Raw genomic sequence first — 25,921 nt, forward strand, 5'->3', positions numbered from 1 at the left:
ACCAATGAAATACAAAGCATTTGTTTTGACATGTACCTGAGCCAATGACAGATAATATTGATTAAAAATGTAACCAGTTCACTCCAAAAGGAGGATTTTTAGGTGTCCGTCCTAGTGTTGCATGGGCGGAGGACTGGCAGCTGAAAAACCGGACTGTCCGACCTAAAGCCGGGCGGCTGGCCACCCTACTTCGTGGCTGAGTCGCTGTCGTTCCCAATCACTTCCACTTCTAGATAGTAGCGAGGAAATGTTACCACTGGACTTGTTGTACAGGTGGCATCACGGTACCACGCTGGGATTCACCGAGCTCCTGAGAGCGACCCGTTCTTTCACTAATGTGTGTAGAAGCGTCTGCATGCCGAGGTGCTCGGTTTTATACACCTGTGGTCATGGAAGTGATCGGAACACCTGAACTCAGTGGTTTGGATGGGGGAGTGAATACTCGTGGCAGTATAGTGTATCTCACATCACCACAGAACCGCTCCAGAAGTTTCCACACGAAGTCTCGCGATATCTGGGAGCGAGAAGTCGGCGAGTTAAAAGCGTTCGGGAGGGGAGGCGCAGTGCGCAGACTCAGAAGAATCAGCGGCCGCTCTGTGAGGGAACCTCGAACCGAGCAACATGTCCGACAATAACGACGAACTGCACGATCAACAATCCCCGGAGGGATCACCAGACATGGAGGAGAACACCGACAACTCACAGGACAACACTAATGGAGTCAAAACGTAACGTTTATTCTGTTTCTCTATCGTTTAGGTGGCTGCTACCTACACAAAGATGGAGGCTGAGGGGGCTAGCTAGCGGCCTGACTAGATTTCGGATCACTATATTACTATATATAATAGATTTACACACATATTCAGTCTTTATGCGTGTGGATAAATCTTTAAGAGACGAATTGTGCATAATTATCATCAATCCGGTTGCACAATGTAGCCTAGCTTAGCATAGATCGTTCCCAAGCTGTGCTACAATGGTTGCTAGCGATCAGTGGCGCATTGTTATTTTCATGCCACCCGTTTTCAGGCCCATTCAGCGTTCTGTGCCGGGATTGGCTATCAATTCGCAGTCGTCGCGGATATGATTGGCTGGTGTTTGAAATACCGTTCAGCGATTCGTTTATCGCGCAAAACGCGGGCTTGATTCAGCCAATCCGTGCACAGGTGGGTGGGACAGGCCGCAAAACTGGTAGGAAAAAAAAATCCAACGCTACTGTAATACAATATCGTTGTTTTTATCACTTTATATTGATATTAACCAAGTGATTAAAGAAAGTGAGATTGAGTATGTATTTTATATTAAATAAGCAAGACACGGATGTACCCCAGACCCTGCAATCACCTAAAAACATTGCTACACTGGATGGGTCAAGCATACAATATAAAACCCTGTGAAATGTCGCTATGAAACATTAATTTAATGTATACAGTGCAGAATTATGCAGGTTCTGGCTCTCTGTGAACATCTAATAAGAGATTCTTAAATACTGGATGCTTGTAAAAAGAGTCCTGTAAGAGTAGTGGATCTTATTGATCCCTTAATAATAATAATAATAATAATAATACATTTAATTTGTAATGCACTTTACATTTGGTACAAATCTAATAATACAAAATTAATCATAATAATAAAACACTTGTACACAGGTGCTTTACAACCGCCTATAACTATTAATCAGGACAGGATCAATATTAAAGACACTAAATGTAATGTATATAGAGGAGGGGAACTGACCAGCTACAGTCTCACTATCAAAATCGACATAAGACCATGTACCCAGTGCATAAGGTGATGTTTCTCCAGCCCAAACACCAAATGAAGAGTCATGAGACGTGAGGTACTAATCTGTACCGGGAAAGGTTCTCTTGCGTGGTGCTTTATGGTACTCCGCTTTTTAAAGCCAGTGGTTCTTTTCATTGGCCATTGTTCCAGTGGCCTGCACTGTACCCAAGTACCCATGTTTAAAAAGTGTACTCGTCGAGAAACTGCACAGAACACCGATTGATCAAATGTGATGATCAGAACCGGCTTTATTCGCCATGTGCGTTTGCACATACAGAGAATTAGTTTCCGGCTGTTGGTAGCTCTCTAAACAGAGTACAAATAATAACGTGCTAGGTAGAGATGGGACGATCGATCGGCTATGAATCGGTATCATAGCCGATTTTTATATCATAGCCGGTATCACAGCCGATTTTTAATCAAAATATGCTATCGGCGAGCGGCGATATTTCCTAAAAGTAGCCGATCCGATGGTGTGATATATAAAGATCACGTTAAGTTAACAGCTCAGTGGATCGATCCAGACTTTGAGCTACGACGCGCCAACCATCACATCACCATTCATCAACCATCGTACAGAAACCATCGTGAAAGCTCTTCATGACCTAAAATAACATCATTAACTAGGGGTGGGTTTATAAAATCGATTTTTCGATTTTAATCGATCTTTATTTGAACGATCCGATATCGATTCATATAAATGCGAGATCGATTTTTTTAAATACGCCCCTTTTTACGGTGCACACGGAAATCTATTACTATTGTTACCCCCTTTAATTTCGCGTGACCAGCCACTGTTTTTTTCATGCAACGAGATCTGACCTGCACATCAGTTTAGCATGGCAGAAGCTCAGGTTATGACCACTACACGACTTTTTGCACTGATTTTCGCTCGGCTCTGGATTCGGGAGGAACTCTGTGTTCGCTCTGCGATCAAAACTCGGCTCTCGATCGATGTGAGAAACAGCGAGGGGAAACACAGGGGGGAGGTTGGAAACAGGTGGTGGAGCGCAATATAGTTTCTATCAGAATACATCAGCACACGCGAGATCGTTCTCTACAAAACAAAATATTTATTAACCTCCAACTCACTACAGAACGATCCATGCTGCTCGTGTTGCCAAATCCACTCAGATTCATTTATTTCATCAGCGCACAAACTTTCATCTCTCGCTACTTGTTGATGTGCATGTTTGGACGTGGTATCATTAAACCTTTCATCACTTCTCACGTGTGTTTTCGTGACAGAACGTAGTTTTGGAGAGCAGAGAAGCTCGCCTGTGATTCCCCCTGGTGATGGATGGTGTAGTGTAAGACCCCCCATCGCCGATCAGTCGTGTAGTGTGAACATTACAGTGACCCGGTGTTAATCAGAGTGTCGTGTCGTGTAAACTTGGCATAAGCTGTACAACAGCCAGGTGTATGTTTACATTACATTTACACTGTTGTAGCATGTCAGACAAATGGAAGAAAACAGTAACATTTATTTTTTATTATTATTTCATTTGTCTGACATGCTACAACATTGTAAATGTAATGTAAACATACACCTGGCTGTTGAATGTTACTGTTTTCTGTTTTGGATTAATTATTTATGTAAACAAAATACACAAATATATTTAATAATGAGTGTTCTTTGTACAATTATCACATTCGTTCTCTGAACATCTTTACATATGTAAACAAAACCTGTTAATGTAACTCAAATATGCCTAAATGTGTTGAATCGAAATTGGATCGAAAATCGAAGATCGAATCGGAATCGAATCGATCCAGGAAATTGGTGGCGATACCCAGCCCTATCATTAACGTTGTGCATCATACATACGATGTAATTTTGCTGATTGTAATATTTACTTTAAAAAGATAATTCAACCCGGTCACATCTGAGTCGATTCTATCAGCACGTTATATAAACTCCTGGTTCACTTTGGTAAATCGTGAGCGGTTCTGACTTGTGATGTAGATGAGAACAGAAAACGTTACAGAGCCAATCAGAGGCAAAAGTTTATTCATTACCAAATTCGTTAGTTCAGGATCATCTGCTGAACTTTTAGCTGCTTAGACGGAACGAGTCTGACTCGGTTACAGATCTGTGGTAATATCAGTGTAATGAAGCTTTATAATGTAAGTCACAGAATGTTCTGTAGTAGTTGGTGTTTATTTACAACCACAACATTTAATTAATAACAGTAAACACAGAGAGATAACCGAGAAGAGAAACTTACGCTTCGCGAAAAATGACTCGTGAATCAATGAATCACTTATAGCGATACTGTGAACAAAGCGTCTCTTCTAAAGGCACAAACACACACACACACACACACACACACACACACACACACACACACACACACACGCGCGCTCCGGTTTATCTTTACTGTGAGGCTCTTTTTAAGTTTATTTATTTTATTTTATTTACCCCCCCCCCCCCCCCAAAATCGCAATCGGCTATCGGCAGATGTCCCTGAAAGGAGATCGGAATCGGTGCCAAAAACCCCGATCGTCCCATCTCTAGTGCTAGGTAAAATTTGCGTATATACAAGGGTAGAAAAACACCATGAGGTAAATAATAACTAATGCATGGAATTACAGTGTAACACAAGAGTGTGTGTAGAGTGTGGTGTGGCAGTGTAGTGCGGGATATAAACAACAGGTCAGTTACAGTTAATAAAGAGTTTGATGGGGTCTGTTGGTTATTATTAGAGATCAGTGGTGTATAGTAACGCAGTAATAATACTTCGTTACAGTACTTGAGTAGTTTTTCGGAGTATCTGTACTGGAGTATAAAAAAAACTCGTTAACTTTCACTTTTACTCCAATACATTTGCTGTATGCGAATTCGTTACTCGCTACTACAAAATAAAACGTTTGGCGAATCTGCGCTTGTAAATTACACCAGCGGTTAAACACATTAATGCGTTTTGTAAAAGCGCATCGTTCACTCAGATACGGAATAATCGTCATTTCAGAATCTCCCCGTCCTACACACTGATGTAAGTTAGGAATGATAAACAAAGTAAAGCCACAGCACCACTGTTTTTATTATTATTATTATTATTATTAGCATTAACATTGTTCAGATATCTAGCTATTACATTCGAACCACAAATAATAAAACGTAATTAATTCAGTAATAAAACTCACCTACGGACGAATATTTCCTCAGATAACTTCTGTATTACACCGACAGAGGAAACATTCATGGTGCTGAGGAACATGCAGCACGTCTTTAACCCTGTAATCATCTCAACAAGAACTCAACTTTCAATATTTTATGGATGATCTTTCAGCTGCTGCTTCAGGTTGACACACAAGTTAGAAATGGTGTTTTCTTAAAGTAAGAATACCAATATATTTAAGTTTAACACACGCCAATCAGGGAGTAGATACAGCCCAAATAAGATGATTTTAAATACAGCTTATTTTACCCAGTTATTTAGATTTAAACTAATGGTTGAGCAGATCATTAAAGGGTTAAAAGTGCTGCACGTTTAGCTAAACTTGCTTGAGTTTTGCTTTTAAATTAATTCTGCCAAAATTCAGTTGTTTTAGGTTATCGGGATATATACAGTATCTATAATAATAGTATCTTGAATGTACTACCCAAATAAAAAAAATGGTCTCAAGTCTGGCCTTCCGGTACTTTATACATCACTGTTAGGGATGCATGAGTACCGATACTGGTGTCGGGTATCGGCCCGATACCGCGCTCATTAACTCGTACTCACAAACGAGGCTCCGATACTAAACATCCGATACCGTGTCTATTGCTGCGTTACGCCCGGTTCACACGACACGATCTTCTGATTTGTCGGGTCGCTGTACAGTTCACGCTACACGACTGGATCTTTTGCACTCGGGAGTCTTTCAGTCGGTGTGGATTTCACACTACGTGACTGATGGGTGATAGGGGGGGTTTCACACTACACCATCCATCACCAACTGGAATCACAGAAGTGACGAAGTTTAACGATTCCACGTCCAAAAATTCACGTCAACAGGTAGCGAGCGATCAAAGTGTTCGTGCGCTGATGTGCAGCGTAAAATCAAGGAGGAAAAATAAATGAATCTGAGTGGATTTGGCAACACGAGCAGCACGGATCGTTCTGTAGTGAGTTGGAGGTTAATTAATGCCGAGCTCGGCGATCAAAACTCTGTTCTCGATCTCTAAGTGTGAACTATCCCAACAACTCGATCCGACCGAGTTTTCTAGCACGTCAGATATCTGATCCGAGTCGCACGACTGGCAGCGAGTGCTGTGTGGAACAGCCAATGAGAACGCAGGATACGGTGTGAGGGGAAACGCAGGAGAGGAGCGTAAACAGGTGGGACGGGGGGGGATAATATAGTTTATATCAGAATACATCAGCACACACACGTTTTACAGTATTTCTGACCTGATCGTTCTCTACAGAACATAACAACAAAACACCAACATTACAGAAATATTTATTAACCTCCAACTCACTACAGAACGATCCATGCTGCTCGTGTTGCCAGATCCACTCAGATTCATTTATTTTTCCTCCTCACGTCAGCGCACAAACACTTTGATCGCTCGTTACCTGTTGACGTGCGTTTTTGGACGTGGTATCGTTAAACTTCTCGTCACTTCTCACGTGTGTTTTTGTTTAAAAAAGGTATCGGTATCGGCAAGTACAAAAATACATGCACTCGTACGGGTAAAAATGGTATCGATGCATCTCTAGTTATTATGTGCGATCACGATCAAGTGCTGGATTAATAGCTATACGTTAACAGCTATACGGTTATGATTGAATATGTGCTCTCGGAGGTGGAGAAGGCCATAACTCGCCTTCAGCAAACTCCTTTTGCTCCTACAGCAGCCCGTATGCATGGGATGTGTTCCATATTATACTGTAGTACCTTACAACGCCCAGTCAGGCTAATTCAACTTGATAGACTTACTAGTCCAGTACCTTAACCACTCGGCCACAACTGCCCTGTTGAATCGAGTAAACGGACTCCTGCAATGTACCACGGAACCCTGTTAAAGATATTTCAGCTTACGGTACACAACAAAACCTGCTGATTCCTTTCATTTCTAACGAACCTTGAGTTTAGGGATGTATAGATTGTTTAAACCTGCGTAAATAGTCGGGATCAGGGTTCCTGATGCGGCGGCACGATGCAGCCAAGCTGACCCGACTCGTCGTCTCTTTCTCCAGCGATCCGGACTCGCCCGTGGGGAAATCGGACGGCAAAGAGAAATCCGCCGGCGGCCGGAAATCCAGCCGCTTCCACCCCTACAAGGACAGGGCTCCGGGGGAGAAGAAGTCCTCGCACCGCAACCGCGTCTTCATCAGCAACATCCCGTACGACATGAAGTGGCAGGCCATCAAAGACCTGATGAGGGATAAAGGTAACGGCGGAGTCGCGCGTCTCCCTCCCTGTCGTATCGGAGCGCGGCGCCGGCACGGGTCCAGAGATCCGGCCTCGTCCGATCCGAGAATTCGTCTCGTACGGCTCCTGACGATTCGGCCTCGTGTCTTTTCGTTGTTTTGTTTTTCGTATCGTACACGTGTAACCCGAGCGATAATCCGAAGCGAACGTGGTTGAACACGGATGCCTGGCTGCCTGGCGTGCTGTTATTTTACTGTACAGTGCTCATTGTGGGAGGAGGCCTGGTTTGGGATGGATGTGTGGATGGACTGATTGATTGTTATTTCACGCTGTAGGGTGAGGAGCCTCGGCGCAGTGGTGCTGTTGTGATTTTAAATGCCTTGTGTGTGTTTGGTATTTTCCCTTTTGTATGTCTCATGTAGTCGGTGAGGTTACATACGTGGAGCTCTTTAAGGATGCTGAAGGAAAGTCAAGGGTAAGTGCTGACGAGGCTGTGCCTGCGGCTTCTTTCTCTCATGTGTAGCACCGTGACTGGAAAACTTAAACTGGTCTTTATTTGTCGGATTGGGTCACAACGTTGACCGTTGAGTTTTTTTTAAGACTCTTGTGATGGTTTGTTGACCTAGTGAAGCAAAACGCATCTCGTTATGCTCACCATGCCATGATAACTCAGTATATTTTGAACGTATTCTTATAATACTGGTGGCTTCATGTTTAGAGACGACTGGACTGGGTGTTTTTAATGGGAATTTGAACTCTGTGTATGTCAACGGGTAATTCTATACTCCTTTAAGGACCCGGACAGCTACGTTTAGTCTGGCTTAACCGTTCAGCAGACGTGTCCGTCTCTGTTTGGATCCCTAGTGCTTCTGCATTGACCTTTCTCACACCCCCTACCTTACCTTTCCATCTGTACTTGGTTTATTAGAACCAGAACCGCTATTGGACCATCAGTGATGAATAAATATTCACCTAATCAAGCAATACGGTCTTTATATTGTGCTGATTTATTGTGTGTGTGTGTTGTGCTCTGTACTAACGTTCTGCTTGTTCCCCTGTGACGTGGTGCGTGTGGAACATCTGCGGCGCTGCGCAAAGGGATGTGGGTGAGTACGACGATTTCTAATCACACACACACACACACACACACTTCACTTTATCCTGGTCAGGGTCCGGTTCCACAGAGAAAACACCGGTACCCCTTTTCCACCGACGCGGCACGGAGCCCGAACTTGACTTTGAACCGGTTCCGCGTGTTTCCACCGGACAAAAGAGGTTCCAGACAGAGAACCGGCGGGCCGATCTGGCACCACGGAATACCGGGTTATTCAGCCCGAACCGTGACGTCCGTCAGTGGGCGCGTCGTGTCGTACAGCACAGCGCGTTAGCAACGATGCCGTCCGCTGGGGTCTCGTATGGAGCTTAATGCTGCATGTTTATCTTTTAAACTTCGATATGACGAGATAAAAGTGACCCGGACAGAACGAAAAACGCTTAACGTGATAAATAAATCGTGAAGCTTTTCCGACCCCCCGAGCTGCGTAAACACACGTGAAGTAAATCCAGTTAAACACAGATACACGTGGTATTTTAGACTGGATTTGATGTTTATTTCACACAGATGTTTGTTCGTGTCGTGGAACTTTAATGATGTTTTATCGCTCGAGTCGAGCGCCGAGCAGATCGGCTATTTGCGCCGAGAGTCGCGGTGAAAGCGAAGCGCAAAACTCCTCTCACGTCAATAAACTAAAGAAAACAACAACTGAGACAAACACGTCACGTCTTCTTATCACCGATTGTTAGATCGATGCTTTTTACATAAAAACAAACATCTGTAACAGCAGCACAAATGCTCGCACATAAACTACACACTCCTCCATTACTACTCTTAACTCTTAGTAACGCCCACCTTTGATGACGCTGCTTGGTTCTCAAAAACTGGTGGAAACGCGCGTCGGTTCTCTACAGAACACCAAAGTTCAGAGAAACCTGAACAGAACCGGTTCTAGAACCAGAACCATGGTTTTTTTGGTGGAAAAGGGGTAAGGGTGGACCCTAACGGGGTGGACATGTATGTTATGGTCGACCATATTAGGCTTTTAGGGTAAAATGTGGAAAAAACAACATTAAAACGAGGAGCTTAATGAGCCGCTCATCTTCCACAGTCGTTTACCTTCCAGGAAATGATGTCGGGATGTAAAACGGCTCTTCAGTAGTAAGAGATAACGGGGTGGACGGTAACCTGAGGGACGTGTGAGAAACCCTCATCAGCAATAAAATCAAACTCATAAAGAAAACAATCCAGGGTTTAGAGGGACTTAATCAAAACCTTGATACAGGATTGAAAGACGGAGATATTTTCATGATTAAACCTCATATATCACCACTAAGTGTGTGTTCGAAAACCTAGTGAGCCGCCTCGCTGTCTTACTGCCTACACATGCAGCTGCCTCAGTAGAGAGGATTCTAATAAGTCAGTGATTTATAAGGCAGGTTATTCAAACGCACTACTCAGACAGCAGCTGCGTCCGGAATCGCATACTTACAGAGTACGTACTAGATTGGAGGAAGTATGCACTACTCTGCCGGTATAGAAGTACATACTGTCAGTACAGAAGTGTGCAGTATGCACACAACACCGCTACGTACGACATCCGCCATCTTACCGACGTCAAGTGATGACGTAATATCACCATGGTTACAGACTCATTACAAACCCCACTCGCCAAAAGTTTTTGTTATTAATTCGTCTTTAAAATTGTTATTTTATTTATCTTACCTACACTTGTGAACAGAGGACTCAGAGGGCCGCTATCTTTTCTTGTTTCTTATTCCGCTTCGAACGCCTACGCAGCTCCAGTTGCATTATGGGATACATTAGCGGACCGCAAGTGTGCACCGCTTGCGTACTCGAACGTGGCTGCCCAATAAGTAGGTCATCCGGGTGCTTCTCGCGTACCTCTTTGTGTATACTACGTATTCGGACGTACTAACCGCTCTCGCGTCCTCGCTTCGCGTACTATCGAGTATGGAAGTGTGCGATCCCGGGCGCAGCCGGCGGTTCCATCGGGTTTCGCATCTAGCATCTAGCATCTTGCCATTAAAACCAATTAACTGAGGTAGCACAGCACGCTAACATGTCAATATAGCATCTCCCTTCATGTACCGATAACGGGTTACGTTTCCTGACGAGCCCGAACTTGCAAATAAAAACACTCGGTACGAGTTTATACAAGTTAAAAAGATCGTTTCTCCGCCCCGTCAGCCATGTTTATCTTTCTGTGAGAGAAGAGCGCCCGACCCGCAACGAATGCTGGGATTGCCTCGATCACTAAGGACGCTTCCGATGCTCACTCGTTCTTGAGCCGAAATAACATTGAAATGTTAAGATGCCTCAGTAGTGAGGATGTTAAGGCATCTAGGATTTGGAACAGCCTCCTTCTCGTGAGCGCAGCACAGGACGACGTCAGATGCGTCTATGTAGAGAGAGAGCTAGCTAGCTTTTCCGACACACCCTAAATCAGAATGTACAGCACTGGGGACCTGGGAAAACCTCTGGTGTCTAAGGGGGGGGGGCTAGAAAACATTGTGTTTAGTGTGTGACCGTGTTCATTATTTCAGTAAGATGTTTAGAAGTTGTATTTATTTAAAATGTACTTCATAAATAGTGATCAGTACTGGGGACACAAGGCACCGAACTGTAGGAACGACCCTTATACAGTAATATTTACAACTTTAAACGATGTTAATCACGCGTCCTCTCGTTTTCAGGGTGGTGGAGTTCAAAGATGAGGAGTACATGAAGAAAGCGATCGAAGTGATGAACAAGCATGACCTTAACGGCCGAACCCTGAACATTAAGGAGGTGCGTGAAGCGCGAACGCTAGTCGAACGTATTCGGCACAGGGTTTTTCCTTCCGAATGACACAATCGGTGCCGTTTGTGTATTTAATATTATATAAACGGTGTCAAATATCCGTACCGGTCAAACCGCTGTCTTTCAGATATAGAGCTTTACTTATAGAACCTGAATGAAAGGCAGGAATCAACATCGTCACACATACAGCTACACTACATGGACACCCCACTTAATGCTTAGTTGTAGTCGTTTCTGCCACATCGGTACATGATATGCTTTTAACGTTGTGGCAACAGTTTAGGGAAGTCCCCTTTTTCTTTCAGCGTTACTCCCCTGAGCTCTATAATGAGCTATAATGACCCTGACTCGACACTTTTTGGGACGAATTTTGACTTGGGTTGCGAGCCAGGTCTTCACCTTACTAAATCGGGCATGAATTCTCACAGACGCACTCCAATGTCTTGTAAAACGGCTTCCCCGGAGAGTGGAGGAGCGCTTACAGTCAGGTGTTCCAATACTTTTGTCCATGTAATCTTCAGTGTAGTAATATAGGTGCCGGTGGAACAGATCTGCATCAGCCCGACATCTTGGAGATCCCTCAGCTGCCCGTAAAACGTTACCACATACTTATGAGCCTATTGACCCTGCATATTATTCACGGGCAGTTTTGATAGGCCAGGATTTCCTGCTCTGCTCGACCTTTGCTCCTAAGAGAGGTCGCTGTCGGTTACGTACGTTTAAGGTACCGGACGATCAGTCTGAAGATTCCTGGTTCAAGCCACGCTGTCACTGTTGGGCCCCTGAGCCAGGCCCTTACCCCTGAATTGCTTGAAATGTATGAACTAGTGAAAAGCGTCTGCTAAACATCATAAATGTAAATGTACGCGCGTGTCTCAGGACCCAGACGGCGAGCACGCCCGGCGTGTGCTTCAGCGTGGAGGAGGCGGCGGCGGATACCCCGGAGGCAGGGGCCAAGACGGCGCCATGAACCTCCCCCCTTCTATCCTAAACAATCCCAACATCCCTCCCGAAATCATCTCCGCCCTGCAGCACGGCCGGCTCGGGTCCACCATCTTCGTGGCCAACGTAAGGACGTCACACACACCTCCAAATAATATATATATATATATTTATATATTTTATTAATAGTGCTGTGTGTGTGTAGCTGGACTTTAAGGTGGGCTGGAAGAAGCTGAAGGAGGTGTTCGGGATGGCCGGGGTGGTGAAGAGAGCGGACGTGAAGGAGGATAAGGACGGGAAGAGTAGAGGAATGGGAACCGTCACCTTCGAGCAGCCCCTGGAGGCCGTGCAGGCTGTCTGTATCCTTTATACGCTCACTCCTATTTATTTATTTATTTATTTATTTATTTATTTATAATTTAACACAGGATTAAGCTGCGCCGTTTGGTCAAGAGTCGTGTGTTTCAGCCACGGCGATCAGTAACCGGTACAAATTCCCATAGACGTGCTTCTCAGAAGAGTGGTGGCTGTTCTGTTTTAATAGCATTCGTTTTTCACATGGAATGTCGGGTGTCCAAATACTTTCATGTGTTTTTAAAAGCAAGTAATTTAAATATTTATTTATTTTTAAGTCTTCGTTTGGAGTTCGGCTGGAGTTCACCCATCAGCCAAAACATCAGAACCACCCTCGTAAATATGCCGTCAAAACCTTGAACCCTTTAATGGTTTCACCAACAAAATAATGTTTAAAAATCATTTATTTGCATTTCTTAATTTCTTGGGACTACACCAGCTACAAACAGTTCCTATTTTATTACTAGTGCACCTCAGTGTATTTCTAATGAGCCTCTACCAGACAGTTTAGATGATCACAAAACTGATGCAGCTCTCATGGATGATTATATAGCTGCTAGAAAAGCTGTTTTCTTAAAACCACAGTGTCATCTAACAGTGTTTTTTAGGTTAACATGTCAAGCAAGCAGTAGATACGACCCAACCGAGCTTATTAAAATACTTAAAAGTATCTGTACTCGAAGTGAACACCACCCAGCTTCCTGTTTAGAATCGGAATCGTAGCAGATGCATAAGCACAGCTGAAGCAACACGTATAAACGAACATACATGGACGACAGACGTAACTTCTCTAAGTCAAGTGAAATAAGTAAATAAGAACATGGCTCGAAGGGCAGACATGGCGTTAAAAACTGAACGCTAAGCATAACTGATTACGCCATAAATAACACAATCATGTGTATAAAGACGTGTAAAATTCTAATAAATGAGTGTAAATATAGATGTTCATCTAATCATGCATGCAGTACACTAACAAACTTTAACTTTATTTAAGAAAAAGCTATGGAATGGAAATATAAGAGCAAACTAGTGCCCAGGTTGTGCAGCCAGTATACCCGGGTATCTCTAACGGTTTGACTTGTGTATTTTATATACCGAGTGCGGTACAGTGCAGCATTTGTGTCCTTGACTCTGCACACAGCCATGTTTAACGGTCAGATGCTGTACGACAGGCAGATGCACGTCAAAATCGTAAGTGTTTCTCGCACCAGATCGTCTATTGTTACGCTCGGCAGTCGAGCTTTATAATCCGCTCTCGTGTTCGTTCGTTCGTGTTTGTTATCAGGATGAGAAGTCTCTTCCACCAGACGACTTCCATCCGGTGGAGAAATCCTCTCAGCTGCCCAGTAAGACCCTCTCCGAACATCCGTCATCCCGATTGTATTCTCCCGGTTTCGTTTTGATGTGTGTGTACATGATTTGAGAGAGAGAGAGAGTTCATCTGCGTGTGCTTTCTCTCTCCCTCCAGGGGGTCTGGGTGGTATCGGGATGGGCCTGGGTCCCGGCGGGCAGCCCATCGACGCCACCCGTCTGAGCGGCGGAGGAATGAGCTCCGTGGCTCCCGGAGGTCTGTAGCTTTTCGTAAATAAACAATAGTTTGTTATACTATTGTTAACAAATAAACAATTTACCCCCCCCCCCCCCCCCCCCCGTGTTGTGTTCTCTGTCTGTGTTCAGCCATGGATGGAGGTTTCGGAGGGATGAGCAGGATGGGAGGTGAGTGAAAAGCCGTCGATTTGTATTCCCGCCGTGAGACGGGTTGTAGTTCCGCCGGTTTGATTGCTGCGTGTGTGTGTGTGCGTGAGACGTAGGCATGGGCGGTGGATTTGGGGGTATGGATGGGGTCAGTGGAATGGGCGGATTCGACAGGCGAGACATGACGCCCATGAGCAGGATGGAAGGTAACGCCTTTCATTTCGTTCTTTATTTTTATTCCCTGCTTATTAGAAGTCGTTTCTCGAACGTGTGTGTGTGTGTGTGTGTGTGTGTGTGTGTGTGTGTGTGTGTGTGTGTGTGTGTGTGTGTGTGTGTGTGTGTGTGTGTGTGTGTGTGTGTGTGTGTGTGTGTGTGTGTGTGTGTGTGTGTGTGTGTGTGTGTGTGTGTGTGTGTGTGTGTGTGTGTGTGTGTGTGTGTGTGTGTGTGTGTGTAGATATGTACAGGTCCAGTATGGGCATGATGGATCGGGATTTGGGCATGAGCCGCTCGTTCGGAGACTCGTTCGGAGGACTCGGTAAGAACCCACGTCATGCAAACACACCCTCTGCATGCATGTGTGTGTGTGTGCGCGCATCCCCCCCCCTCACTGTATCGTTTCCTCTTCAGGAGGGGGCATGGGAGGATTCGGAGGAGGCATGGGGAGCACCGGCATGGGCACCATGGGAGCCGGATTAGGTACGACCACGCCCCCTGCTGTGCATGTTGACGCATCTGGTGTGTGTGTGTGTGTGATATAAGACCCGCTTACGCTTCCCGTAGGTGGAGGTATGGGCGGCATGGGAATGGACCGCATGAGAGGGTTCGACCGGATGGATATGAACCGCGGGTTCGGGCAGTTCGGGGGCAGTTCTGGTCACATGGGCAGTGACCGAGGCTCTGGGTCGAAAGCAGGTTGCCAGATATTCGTGAGAAACGTGAGTCCTTGGGTCATTATATGTTTTTAATATAATACAGTGTATCACAAAAGTGAGTACACCCCTCACATTTTTGCAAATATTTCATTATATCTTTTCATGGGACAACACTATAGACATGAAACTTGGATATAACTTAGAGTAGTCAGTGTACAGCTTGTATAGCAGTGTAGATTTACTGTCTTCTGAAAATAACTCAACACACAGCCATTAATGTCTAAATAGCTGCAACATAAGTGAGTACACCCCACAGTGAACATGTCCAAATTGTGCCCAAAGTGTCAATATTTTGTGTGACCACCATTATTATCCAGCACTGCCTTAACCCTCCTGGGCATGGAATTCACCAGAGCTGCACAGGTTGCTACTGGAATCCTCTTCCACTCCTCCATGATGACATCACGGAGCTGGTGGATGTTAGACACCTTGAACTCCTCCACCTTCCACTTGAGGATGCGCCACAGGTGCTCAATTGGGTTTAGTCCATCACCTTTACCTTCAGCTTCCTCAGCAAGGCAGTTGTCATCTTGGAGGTTGTGTTTGGGGTCGTTATCCTGTTGGAAAACTGCCATGAGGCCCAGTTTTCGAAGGGAGGGGATCATGCTCTGTTTTAGAATGTCACAGTACATGTTGGAATTCATGTTTCCCTCAATGAACTGCAGCTCCCCAGTGCCAGCAACACTCATGCAGCCCAAGACCATGATGCTACCACCACCATGCTTGACTGTAGGCAAGATACAGTTGTCTCGGTACTTCTCACCAGGGCGCCGCCACACATGCTGGACACCATCTGAGCCAAACAAGTTTATCTTGGTCTCGTCAGACCACAGGGCATTCCAGTAATCCATGTTCTTGGACTGCTTGTCTTCAGCAAACTGTTTGCTGGCTTTCTTGTGCGTCAGCTTCCTTCTGGGATGACGACCATGCAGACCGAGTTGATGCAGTGTGCAGTGTATGGTCTGAGCACTGACAGGCTGACCTCCCACGTCTTCAACCTCTGCAGCAATGCTGGCAGCACTCATGTGTCTATTTTTTAAAGCCAACCTCTGGATATGACGCCGAACACGTGGACTTAACTTCTTTGGTCGACCCTGGCGAAGCCTGTTCCGAGTGGAACCTGTCCTGGAAAACCGCTGTATGACCTTGGCCACCATGCTGTAGCTCAGTTTCAGGGTGTTAGCAATCTTCTTATAGCCCAGGCTATCTTTGTGGAGAGCAACAATTCTATTTCTCACATCCTCAGAGAGTTCTTTGCCATGAGGTGCCATGTTGAATATCCAGTGGCCAGTATGAGAGAATTGTACCCAAAACACCAAATTTAACAGCCCTGCTCCCCATTTACACCTGGGACCTTGACACATGACACCAGGGAGGGACAACGACACATTTGGGCACAATTTGGACATGTTCACTGTGGGGTGTACTCACTTATGTTGCAGCTATTTAGACATTAATGGCTGTGTGTTGAGTTATTTTCAGAAGACAGTAAATCTACACTGCTATACAAGCTGTACACTGACTACTCTAAGTTATATCCAAGTTTCATGTCTATAGTGTTGTCCCATGAAAAGATATAATGAAATATCTGCAGAAATGTGAGGGGTGTACTCACTTTTGTGATACACTGTATGTGTGTGTGTGTGATTTTTAACCACGTGTTTGTTTTGTGCAGCTTTCCTACGACCTCACGTGGCAGAAACTGAAAGAAAAATTCGGCCAATGTGGTAAATATGTTTCCTAATTCAATTCCGCAGCACAGCACCGAATAAAAAGAGCATTTTTGGGGGTTTTTAAACACCCCGGTATCGATCCAATCGAAATATAAAGCCAGAAGTGTCATGTGATCAAAATGCGTCCGGTAATAAAAGACCAGGCGACCACAATCGGCCAAAAATCCCAACACTGCTGCACCTGATGCTCCCCTACCAGAACAGCACACCGCAACGGTCATCGTTCCATTGATAAATGTAGCACATGTAGTAATTGTACTACCTGTATAATAGGGGTGTGGCTTATAGCGAGTGCTTCAATTCCGATTCCCGATCGTGAATGCGCTGCTGCTTGCGCGCGACCCCTCGATCTGTTCCCGTCACGTCATCTGATGCCGGCGTTGGGTTCCCATAGAGAGCCGCATCGCGTACGCAGAGCCGTGTGCCTCCCAGACCGGAGGAGACCCCGCCCGACCCTCCCCCCCTCTTTAAAACTCGGCCGATTGTGCCATAACCCCCGAGTCCAACAGTTAACATGTTCCCGATCGTCACTGGTTCGACCCCCACCACCTCATGCTATCGGCCAGGCGGGCGCCTGCACGGGCGACGTTTGGCTCATCTGAGGTGGGGAGGTTGGAGGGGGTTTCTTATTGCTGCAATTAAGACTGGGGATAATGGCAGTTGTAGCCTAGTGGTTAAGGTACTGCCTGGGTATGGTTGGGCCCTTGAGCAAGGCCCTCAACCCTCAATTGCTTAGACACTATACTTGTCACTGTGCTGCAAGTTGCTTTGGATAATAGCGTCTGCTAAATGCCTAAAATGTAAAATTGTCCAATCGGTAACCACAGGTCCTGTCACGAATGGAACCAAAGTGTGTAAAACACGACGTTAAAAAATCATAATAATTAATATAGGAGCTCAAAACGGAGCGTGGTGTTTCACTGTGGTGGAGATAAAGCGACTACCGGTCTCAATGCTCAATTCCTACTGGTTAAATCACTAGGGCTGCAACTAACCATTATTTTAGTAGTCGACCAATCTGACGATTATCTTTTCGATTAGTCGACTGGTCAGCGATTATTTATGTCATACCCTCCATCTCTGCCTTAACATAACAAAACCCTGTTATGTCATTTAAGTTCCAATATCAAATTAAAATAATGACCCATGAAACATGAATATGAAACTTAAGCTTGATAGTTTAATTAAATATATTTGAAACATTAATACACAATCACAATAAAAAAATCAATGAAATAAGAGAAAGCTTTGGACGGCATTAGAAGCTGTTATGTTTCAGAAGTTCTGGATCACTCTGGAAATCAAAAACATTTATAACATGTGGTTGAGAAACGTGTGAATGCTGTCTGTGAAGATCTCAGCCATCTGAGGGGAGCATGAACCTCTTTCTCTTCTCATCCACACTCCATTGCTTAGTGCTATTAATAGAGAGAGCAAAAGAGAAAGCTGGATTAATGATCACAAACTGAAGGCTGTGTATCGTAGTTTATTATAAATAGTGTACCGGCTATTCCAACTAAACCATAACAGGTTAAATATCTGAACTGAATTATCTGCTGAGCTAACTAGCTATCATTAAGTGGATGAGGCTGATTATTTAGAATGAATGCTCTCATTAACGAGAGCAAAGAATATGGAAGAGGAGACGGGGTAACGTTAGGCTATAATGTTAAGTTATATAAAGTTACTCATATAAATTACTGATTAACTATTGCACTTAATGCGTTAGCTAACTAACACACCTGAAAAATAGCGATCTCTTAGATAGTTTTCCGACAAGTACTCTAGCATTAACAAACATTAACTACGTTGGTTAAAGCGGTGTAAAAACGTACCTGTCCGGAATAACGCTGCTCATCACGGCTGCAGGGTGCTCACGTTTCACCGCAGTGCCGGCGTGAGACCACGACTCGGCTCTGTCCCCTGCAGTCCCTTTAGTGCATTGCAATAATAACGACGCGTCGACAATGAAATTCCACGTTTTATAAGTCGACGTTATCGATTACGTCGACTAATCGTTGCAGCCCTATTAATCAGCTCATCGCTTTGATTCTAATTTGCATAGAGTTGAAATGTACATAACCATCGCCAGAAATCGCAGCTCTGATGTAAAAGTGACGCGCCCCGTCGCCGCCGGTCTGAGCGTAGTGTTAGTGAGTGCGTGGGCGTTCCCGTTACGGGTTCGTTAATCGGGAATGACGCGCGGGCGCGCGTGTGTGTGATTCCAGGTCAGGTGATGTACGCCGAGATAAAGATGGAGAACGGGAAGTCTAAAGGGTGCGGCACCGTGCGCTTCGACTCCCCCGAGAGCGCCGAGAAGGCCTGCAGGCTCATGAACGGAACCAAGATCAACGGCCGCGAGGTGGACGTGCGCATCGACCGAAACGCCTGAGCGGGGCCTCGGCCGGTCACGTGGCCGGTCCCGTCCTTCACGTTCCGGTTCTTCATTCCCTTCATGAGCTTTTTTGTTTTGTTTTAAAAACACTTTTCTGGACTCTTTCAGCTCCACGCACACACACACACACACACACGCGCGCGCGCACACACACACACACACACACACACACACACACACACTACATCCAGCAGGCTCAGCGTGTCGGTAGATGTGAGTCAAGTTTTTTGTTTCGTTCTTTTGTAAACCCTTTTTAATTTGTTCATCTTCAGTTTCTCTTAGAAACAAAAATAAACTTTTTAATTTTTATCCTCGTCTCTTCCTTCGACACGGGTAGTTCCACCGAAACGAAGCCTCCAGCGTTTGCTGGCGATTTGGTGAATTAACTGATGTGCGATGGTGCTCATGGGGGCAAAGGGGTCCAGACCTACGCCGAGTTCACACTGCACGACTTTTCCGAGTCGTCGGGTCGCCGTACGGTTCACACTGCACGACTGGGATCTCTTGTGATCGGGAGTCTTTCAGGTTCCAAACTACGTTCTGTCACGACAACACACGTGAGAAGTGACGAGGGGTTTAACGACACCACGTCCAAAAATGCACGTCAACAAGTAGCGAGCGATCAAAGTTTGTGCGCTGATGTGCGGCGTAAAATCGAAGAGGAAAATAAATGAATCCGAGTGGATTTGGCAACGTGAACAGCCTGGATTGTTCTATAATAAGTTGGAGGTTAATTAATATTGTTTGCAATGCAGCGTGGGTGTTATGTAGAGAACGTTCAGGTCAGAAATGCTGTAAAACTTGTGTGTGTGTGTGCTGATGTATTCCGATATAAACTATATTACGCCCCTGTCCCACCTGTTTACACTCCTCTCCTGCGTTTCCCCTCACACCGTATCCCGCGTTCTCATTGGCTGTTCGACACCGCACTCGTTGCCAGTCTGGCAACTCGGATCCAGATATCTGACGAGCTAGATATCTCTCTTCAGCAAGCCGTCGAGTAGTTCATACGGCCATCGAGAGCAGAGTCGCGAACGCCGAGTCGGCGAATCTGTCGTGTTGTACTAGGCATTAGCAGAAGTAGCTGTGGGTTTTGACGGGGTTGCCAGGTTTCAGAAGAAATCCAGACGTGACGCGAGATCCCTCTGATCCCCCGGAGCACCTCATTGGTTCAGAGGAAGAGGAAGTGAATGATGGGATAAATGAAGCTAGGATGCTCGGCACAGCTACGTTAATAGTCGAATGTAAACCCAGAGCATCCAGCGACGGTGCGACGCTTCATGTTCCGTCTGGAATACCAAAATTCTCCTCGGTGTTGGACCCCCCCCCGCTCCTCCCCGTGTCCTCATCGCTAAGACCCCTCATAATGCAGATTAACCAGTAAACGTGATGCACTTGAACGCTACACGAATGAAAAACGTTAAATCGCTAAACACACCGTAAAAGTTTCATTTAGTAACTAACAGTTTAGGGAAGGCCCCTTTCCTGTTCCTGTGCATGAAAAAAAGCTCGGTTTGACCTCAGCCCCACTCAACAGCTCTGGGATGAACCGTAATGGACACAAATTCCCACACACATACTCCAGAAGAGCGGCAGCTGTTCTAGCTGAAGAGATCAGTTTTTTAATACAGTTCGTTTTTGAAACTGGACGTCCGACAAGCTCGCGGTCAGGCGTCCGAATACTTTTGGCCGTATAGTGTATATATTAAAGCTGATATGAAAACTCACTGATCTGAGATCAGTTCGACTGAGGAAACCAGTGGAGCGCCGGTTCAAGCTCCATTTATTCACACTGACCTGAGATCAGTCGTTCTGTAGAAGCGGCACTGTCCAGATAAAAGCTACTGACGGAACGATGATCCGTACACTATATGGGCAAAAGTATTGGGACGCCCCTTCTAATGACCGAGTTTCATGTGTTTCAGCCACGGCAGTTGCTTCTGACTTTGCAGCAACAGTTTAGGGAAGGTTTTGTCCTGTTCCTGTGCATGAAGGACGCCAGGACGCCAATCCATCGCAGGACCTCGGGACAGACGTAGCCAATCGTGTCTGTATGTAGATGCCCAGGATTCGAACCCTGGAACCCAGGGTAGTGGGTTAGCACAGTGTAGCGCTGCGCCACCTGAGCGCCAACTATTCCAATCGGTCATTGTACATGTTTCAGGTCACCACTGATCTGAGATCAGTTATTTCATGTTAAAAAAATGAAATATCAATATGGATGAAGTTATTAGACATGGACCAAAGGCTGGTGTGTGTACCAAACTGATCAGAGATCAGTCATTGCATCTCAATGGTAGTCTAAAAGCTAGAATTCGGAATACAGGCTGATCTGAGATCAGTTCGACTGAGGAAACCAGTGGAGTGCCGGTTCAAGCACCATTTATTCACACTGACCTGAGGTCAGTCGTGCTGTAGAAGCGGCACTGACCAGATAAAAGCTACTGACGGAACGATGATCCGTACTCTATGTGGGCAAAAGTATTGGGACGCCCCTTCTAATGACTGAACTTAAGTGTTTCAGCCACAGGTTTAATAAATCAGCTTCTGACTTTGCAGTAACAGTTTAGGGAAGGTCCTTTGCTGTTCCTGAGCACGGAGAAACCTCAGCCCCACTCAACAGCTCTGGGATGAACCGTAATGGGCACAAATTCCCACAGGCATACTCCAGAAGAGTGGCTGAAAAGATCACACAGAGGTCATGCTATTTTTATACGGTTTGTTTTATGAAACAGGATGTCCGACAAGCTCACGGTCAGGCGTCCGAATACTTTTGGCCGTATAGTGTATGAACTGAACTGAGGTCAGTCTTTGTAAGTCCAACGTGAGGTCAGCTGTCCTGTGGCGATATTACAGTTTTTGAGGTTCGTAAGTCGTCGATCCGAGGTCAGTCGGCGCCGCACCCGCGGACGGGACCGTTCCCCACGATCCCGAGCTCGTACAGGATGGACATGGTGGCGAACAGGACGTAGAACAGGAGGCACGCCGCGCCCAGCTTCCTGTCCAGCTTCCAGCCGTTGACGTGAGTGGCCACGAAGAGGATGAGGATGGACAGGAGAAGCGAGGAGGTGGTGAAGACCAGGCCGGCGCTGTTCACCATCACCGGCGACGACGTGTCCACGAAGGCGGTCTTTATGAACCAGGGCAAGCCCAAACACAGCATGTCGAAGACGTTCGAACCCACGATGTTGGACATGGCCATGTCTCCTTTACCTGAGGGAGGGAGGGAGGGAGGGAGGGAGGGAGGGAGGGAGGGAGGGAGGGTTGGACGGTCAGTAAAAGGGGCGTGGCCTCCCATCACCCAGAGCTGAAGCTGATCTTACCCTCTCGCGCCACCATCACACTGGCGATCGTGTCTGGGATGCTGGTTCCTGCTGCCAGCAGTGTGAGTCCCATCACGGTATCTGGGATCCCCAACGTCTCCCCTACACACACACACACACACACACACACACACACACACACACACACACACACACACACACACACACACACACACACACACACACACACACACACACACACACACACACACACACACACACACACACACACACACACACACACACACACACACACACACACACACACACACACACACACACACACACACACACACACACACACACGTAGGCTCTATAAAGACAAGAAACTCCAGTGTCCTGCACAGAGCCCTGATCTCAGCCCCTCTCAACAGTTCTGGGATGAACCGGAACATCGACTGATCAATCAGCGCCCAGCCATACAGATCAAACAGGTACGAATTCCCACAGACGTACTTCTTTTATGTAAAATAATTAAAGTAAATAAATAAAAACAAACAATAATAAATAATACTACTAATAAAAAAATTTATGAATAAATAAAAATAAGTAAATAAAAATAAAACCAAATAAATGATAAATATTATAAATAATATTAATATTAAAAAAATTAATAAAAATAAGTAAATAAAAATGAATAAAAACAAATAAATAATAATAAATATTATAAATAATACTATTAAAAAATAAGTAAATAAAAATTAATAAAAACAAACAATAATAAATAATATAAATAATACTACTAATAAAAAATAAATAACATTAAGTAAATAAAAACTAATAAATATTATAAATAATAAATAAATAAAAATAAGTAAATAAAAAAACAAGTAAATAATAAATAAAACAAATAAATGATTATAAATATTATAAATAATACTAATAATAGAAAATAAATAAAGACAAATAAATAAGTAAATAATAAATAAAAACAAATAAATACATAATAAATAAATAATAATAATAAAATATACTTAATGATAATAATAATAATAATAACAGAGCACAGAGCCCTGACCTCAGCCCCACTCAACAGCTCTGGAATGAACCGGAACCTCAACATCAGTGCACAGATTCCCACAGACATACTCCACAGCTTTGTGAGAAGCTTTTGAAACAGGACGTCCGGCAAGCGGCAAGTTTGGATCATGTAGGGCTTTCTTTATGCACTCTGCTTTTGACCCACCTCCTAAGACATGCAGAAGGTGGATTTGCGGCTCTAAATTGCTCCTGGTTGTGAGAAATTTCCCACCGCCCTTCTTTGTTTTGATGATAATCCTGTTCACATGATCTCAAATTGTAATCCCACAATCCCTCAGGATACACACCCGGCATCCCAGGCATGGTGCAGCGCAGCATGTGACCTGACCGTGTGTGTGTGTGTGTGTGTGTGTGTGTGTGTGTGTGTGTGTGTGTGTGTGTGTGTGTGTGTGTGTGTGTGTGTGTGTGTGTGAGTGTTTGTTTGTTTACCTCAGAATGACCTGTTTTATAGTGAAGGGTTTGGTGGGATTAGGGTGGGGCGTCAGGTCCACACCCTCCCGTAAGCTAAATGGAACTGAGCTTTATTTGGGGCTCATTGAAGAACGCCCACACAGTGTGGCTTGGTTACGGAATCGTTGTTCTGCTTCGCCGCGTATGGCCAGCAGAGGGAGTACGGAGGTGCAGATGATCAACGTATCGGTTCTTTTGGAAACCGCTTTTATTTTCCTGTTACCCTTATTTTTATTTGGGGCGTTTTAGCTACGGTGGTGTTCCACCTTTGTTAAGCATCCTTCAAATTGGGTTCATTTCCAATTCTTACAGGTGTGGGGCTTCACCCAGAACATCAGTGCTGAGACACGCCCCGCTCCCTTCCACTCTCTGAATATTTAAATACGAATCCAGGGACAAATAATATACTGTAAATAATAATTAAATGATTCATGAGGTCAAACCCACAGTGAGCTTTTGAGAACCTGTCACAGTTCTAGCTTTGATGGTGGAGGTCTTACCTACGACGGTGACCATCCACACCAGCACGTAGGTGAAGGCGGCGATCCAGACAGCCGCCATGGCGAACGTTATCATGTAGAACCTCTTCCAGAAACGCTTCCTACAGTCGGGTACGGTCAGGTACAGCAGCACGATCACAGGCAGAGACAACACCCAAAATATCCTCTTCAGATCGTTCTCCGGCATTCTGAACACACTCCTCGATTCTGTAACACACACACACACACACACACACACACACACACACACACACACACACACTCTGAGGGTCTGTGTGAAGATCTAGTGACCCACCCTACTCCCTACATGATCAGCTCCCTCAGCAGAGAGGACTCTGTTTTGAAATGGTTTGTCAGACGTCCAAATACTTTTGGCTATTTAGTGTTTCTATGGTGCACAAAACATCCAGTGAGCGGCAGTTTTGTGTGTGAAAATGCCTTGTTGATCGGAGCCAGGTACTTTGGTTTGGTATTTTGGTTTGGTACTTTAGTTTGGTATTTTAGTTTGGTACTTTGGTATTTTAGTTTGGTACTTTGGTTTGGTACTTTGGTACTGTAGTTTGGTACTTTGATACTTTGGTTTGGTACTTTGGTTTGGTATTTTGGTTTGGTATTTTGGTTTGGTACTTTAGTACTTTACTTTGGTACTTTGGTTTGGTACTTTAGTTTGGTACTTTGGTACTTTAGTTTGGTACTTTGGTACTTTAGTGTGGTACTTTAATACTTTAGTTTGGTACTTTGATTTGGTACTTTGGAACTTTGGTTTGGTACTTTGGTACTTTGGTTTGGTACTTTGGTTTGGTATGTAGGTACTTTGGTGTGGTACTTGGGTATTTTGGTTTGGTACTTGGTTTGGTACTTGGTTTGGTACTTTGGTTTGGTACTTTGATTTGGTACTTTAGTTTGGTACTTTGGTTTGATACTTTGGTTTGGTACTTTAGTTTGGTACTTTGGTTTGATACTTTGATTTGGTACTTTGGTTTGGTACTTTGGTACTTTGGTTTGGTACTTTAGTTTGGTACTTTGGTTTGGTACTTTGACTTGGTACTTTGGTTTGGTATTTGTTTGGTACTTTGGTTTGGTACTTTGATTTGGTACTTTGATTTGGTACTTTAGTACTTTGATTTGGTACTTTTGTTTGGTATGTTGGTTTGGTATTTGGTTTGGTACTTTGGTTTGGTACTTTGGTACTTTAGTTTGGTACTTTGGTACTTTAGTGTGGTACTTTAGTTTGGTACTTTGATTTGGTAGTTTGGTACTTTGATTTGGTACTTTGGTACTTTAGTTTGGTACTTTGGTTTGGTACTTTGGTTTGGTACGTAGGTACTTTGGTGTGGTACTTTGGTATTTTGGTTTGGTACTTGGTTTGGTACTTTGACTTGGTACTTTAGTTTGGTATTTGTTTGGTACTTTGGTTTGGTACAATACTTTGGTACTTTGGTTTGGTACTTTGGTACTTTGGTTTGGTACTTTAGTTTGGTACTTTGGTTTGGTACTTTGATTTGGTACTTTGGTACTTTGATTTGG

The 25,921-nt window shown here is 44.7% G+C and overlaps 2 protein-coding genes across 3 annotated transcripts in view; one reads left to right on the forward strand and one right to left on the reverse strand.

The window, feature by feature from the left end:
• The first annotated feature begins 579 nt into the window (after window positions 1–579).
• On the forward strand, window positions 580–19,389 carry myef2 (myelin expression factor 2). Of its 2 annotated transcripts, XM_063004697.1 has the most exons (17): window positions 580–728; window positions 6,978–7,171; window positions 7,575–7,627; window positions 8,251–8,258; window positions 10,924–11,017; window positions 11,909–12,097; window positions 12,177–12,330; window positions 13,467–13,516; window positions 13,611–13,671; window positions 13,794–13,892; window positions 14,003–14,041; window positions 14,137–14,226; window positions 14,475–14,555; window positions 14,648–14,716; window positions 14,801–14,955; window positions 16,628–16,679; window positions 18,914–19,389. In XM_063004697.1, exons 1-17 carry the CDS (start codon window positions 622–624, stop codon window positions 19,075–19,077), a joined length of 1,659 nt encoding a protein of 552 aa, XP_062860767.1. In that variant the 5' UTR covers window positions 580–621; the 3' UTR covers window positions 19,078–19,389. The 2 variants fall into 2 exon arrangements, with proteins under 2 accessions (XP_062860767.1, XP_062860766.1); XM_063004696.1 differs by lacking the exons at window positions 580–728; window positions 6,978–7,171; window positions 7,575–7,627; window positions 8,251–8,258 and having other exon boundaries at window positions 9,564–11,017; window positions 14,131–14,226.
• Window positions 19,390–21,844: 2,455 nt separating this feature from the next.
• Window positions 21,845–25,921, reverse strand: part of slc24a5 (solute carrier family 24 member 5) — an 11,557-nt gene continuing 7,480 nt past the window's right edge. The window contains exons 7-9 of the mRNA XM_063004525.1: window positions 24,395–24,601; window positions 22,404–22,505; window positions 21,845–22,293 (exon numbers count right to left, since the gene is read on the reverse strand). Of these exons, the coding sequence (XP_062860595.1) occupies window positions 21,968–22,293; window positions 22,404–22,505; window positions 24,395–24,601 (635 nt within the window). The 3' untranslated portion in view covers window positions 21,845–21,967. The remainder of the gene's footprint in view (window positions 22,294–22,403; window positions 22,506–24,394; window positions 24,602–25,921) is intronic.

This window comes from Trichomycterus rosablanca, chromosome 11 (genome assembly GCF_030014385.1).
Source record: "Trichomycterus rosablanca isolate fTriRos1 chromosome 11, fTriRos1.hap1, whole genome shotgun sequence".
NCBI lineage: Eukaryota > Metazoa > Chordata > Actinopteri > Siluriformes > Trichomycteridae > Trichomycterus > Trichomycterus rosablanca.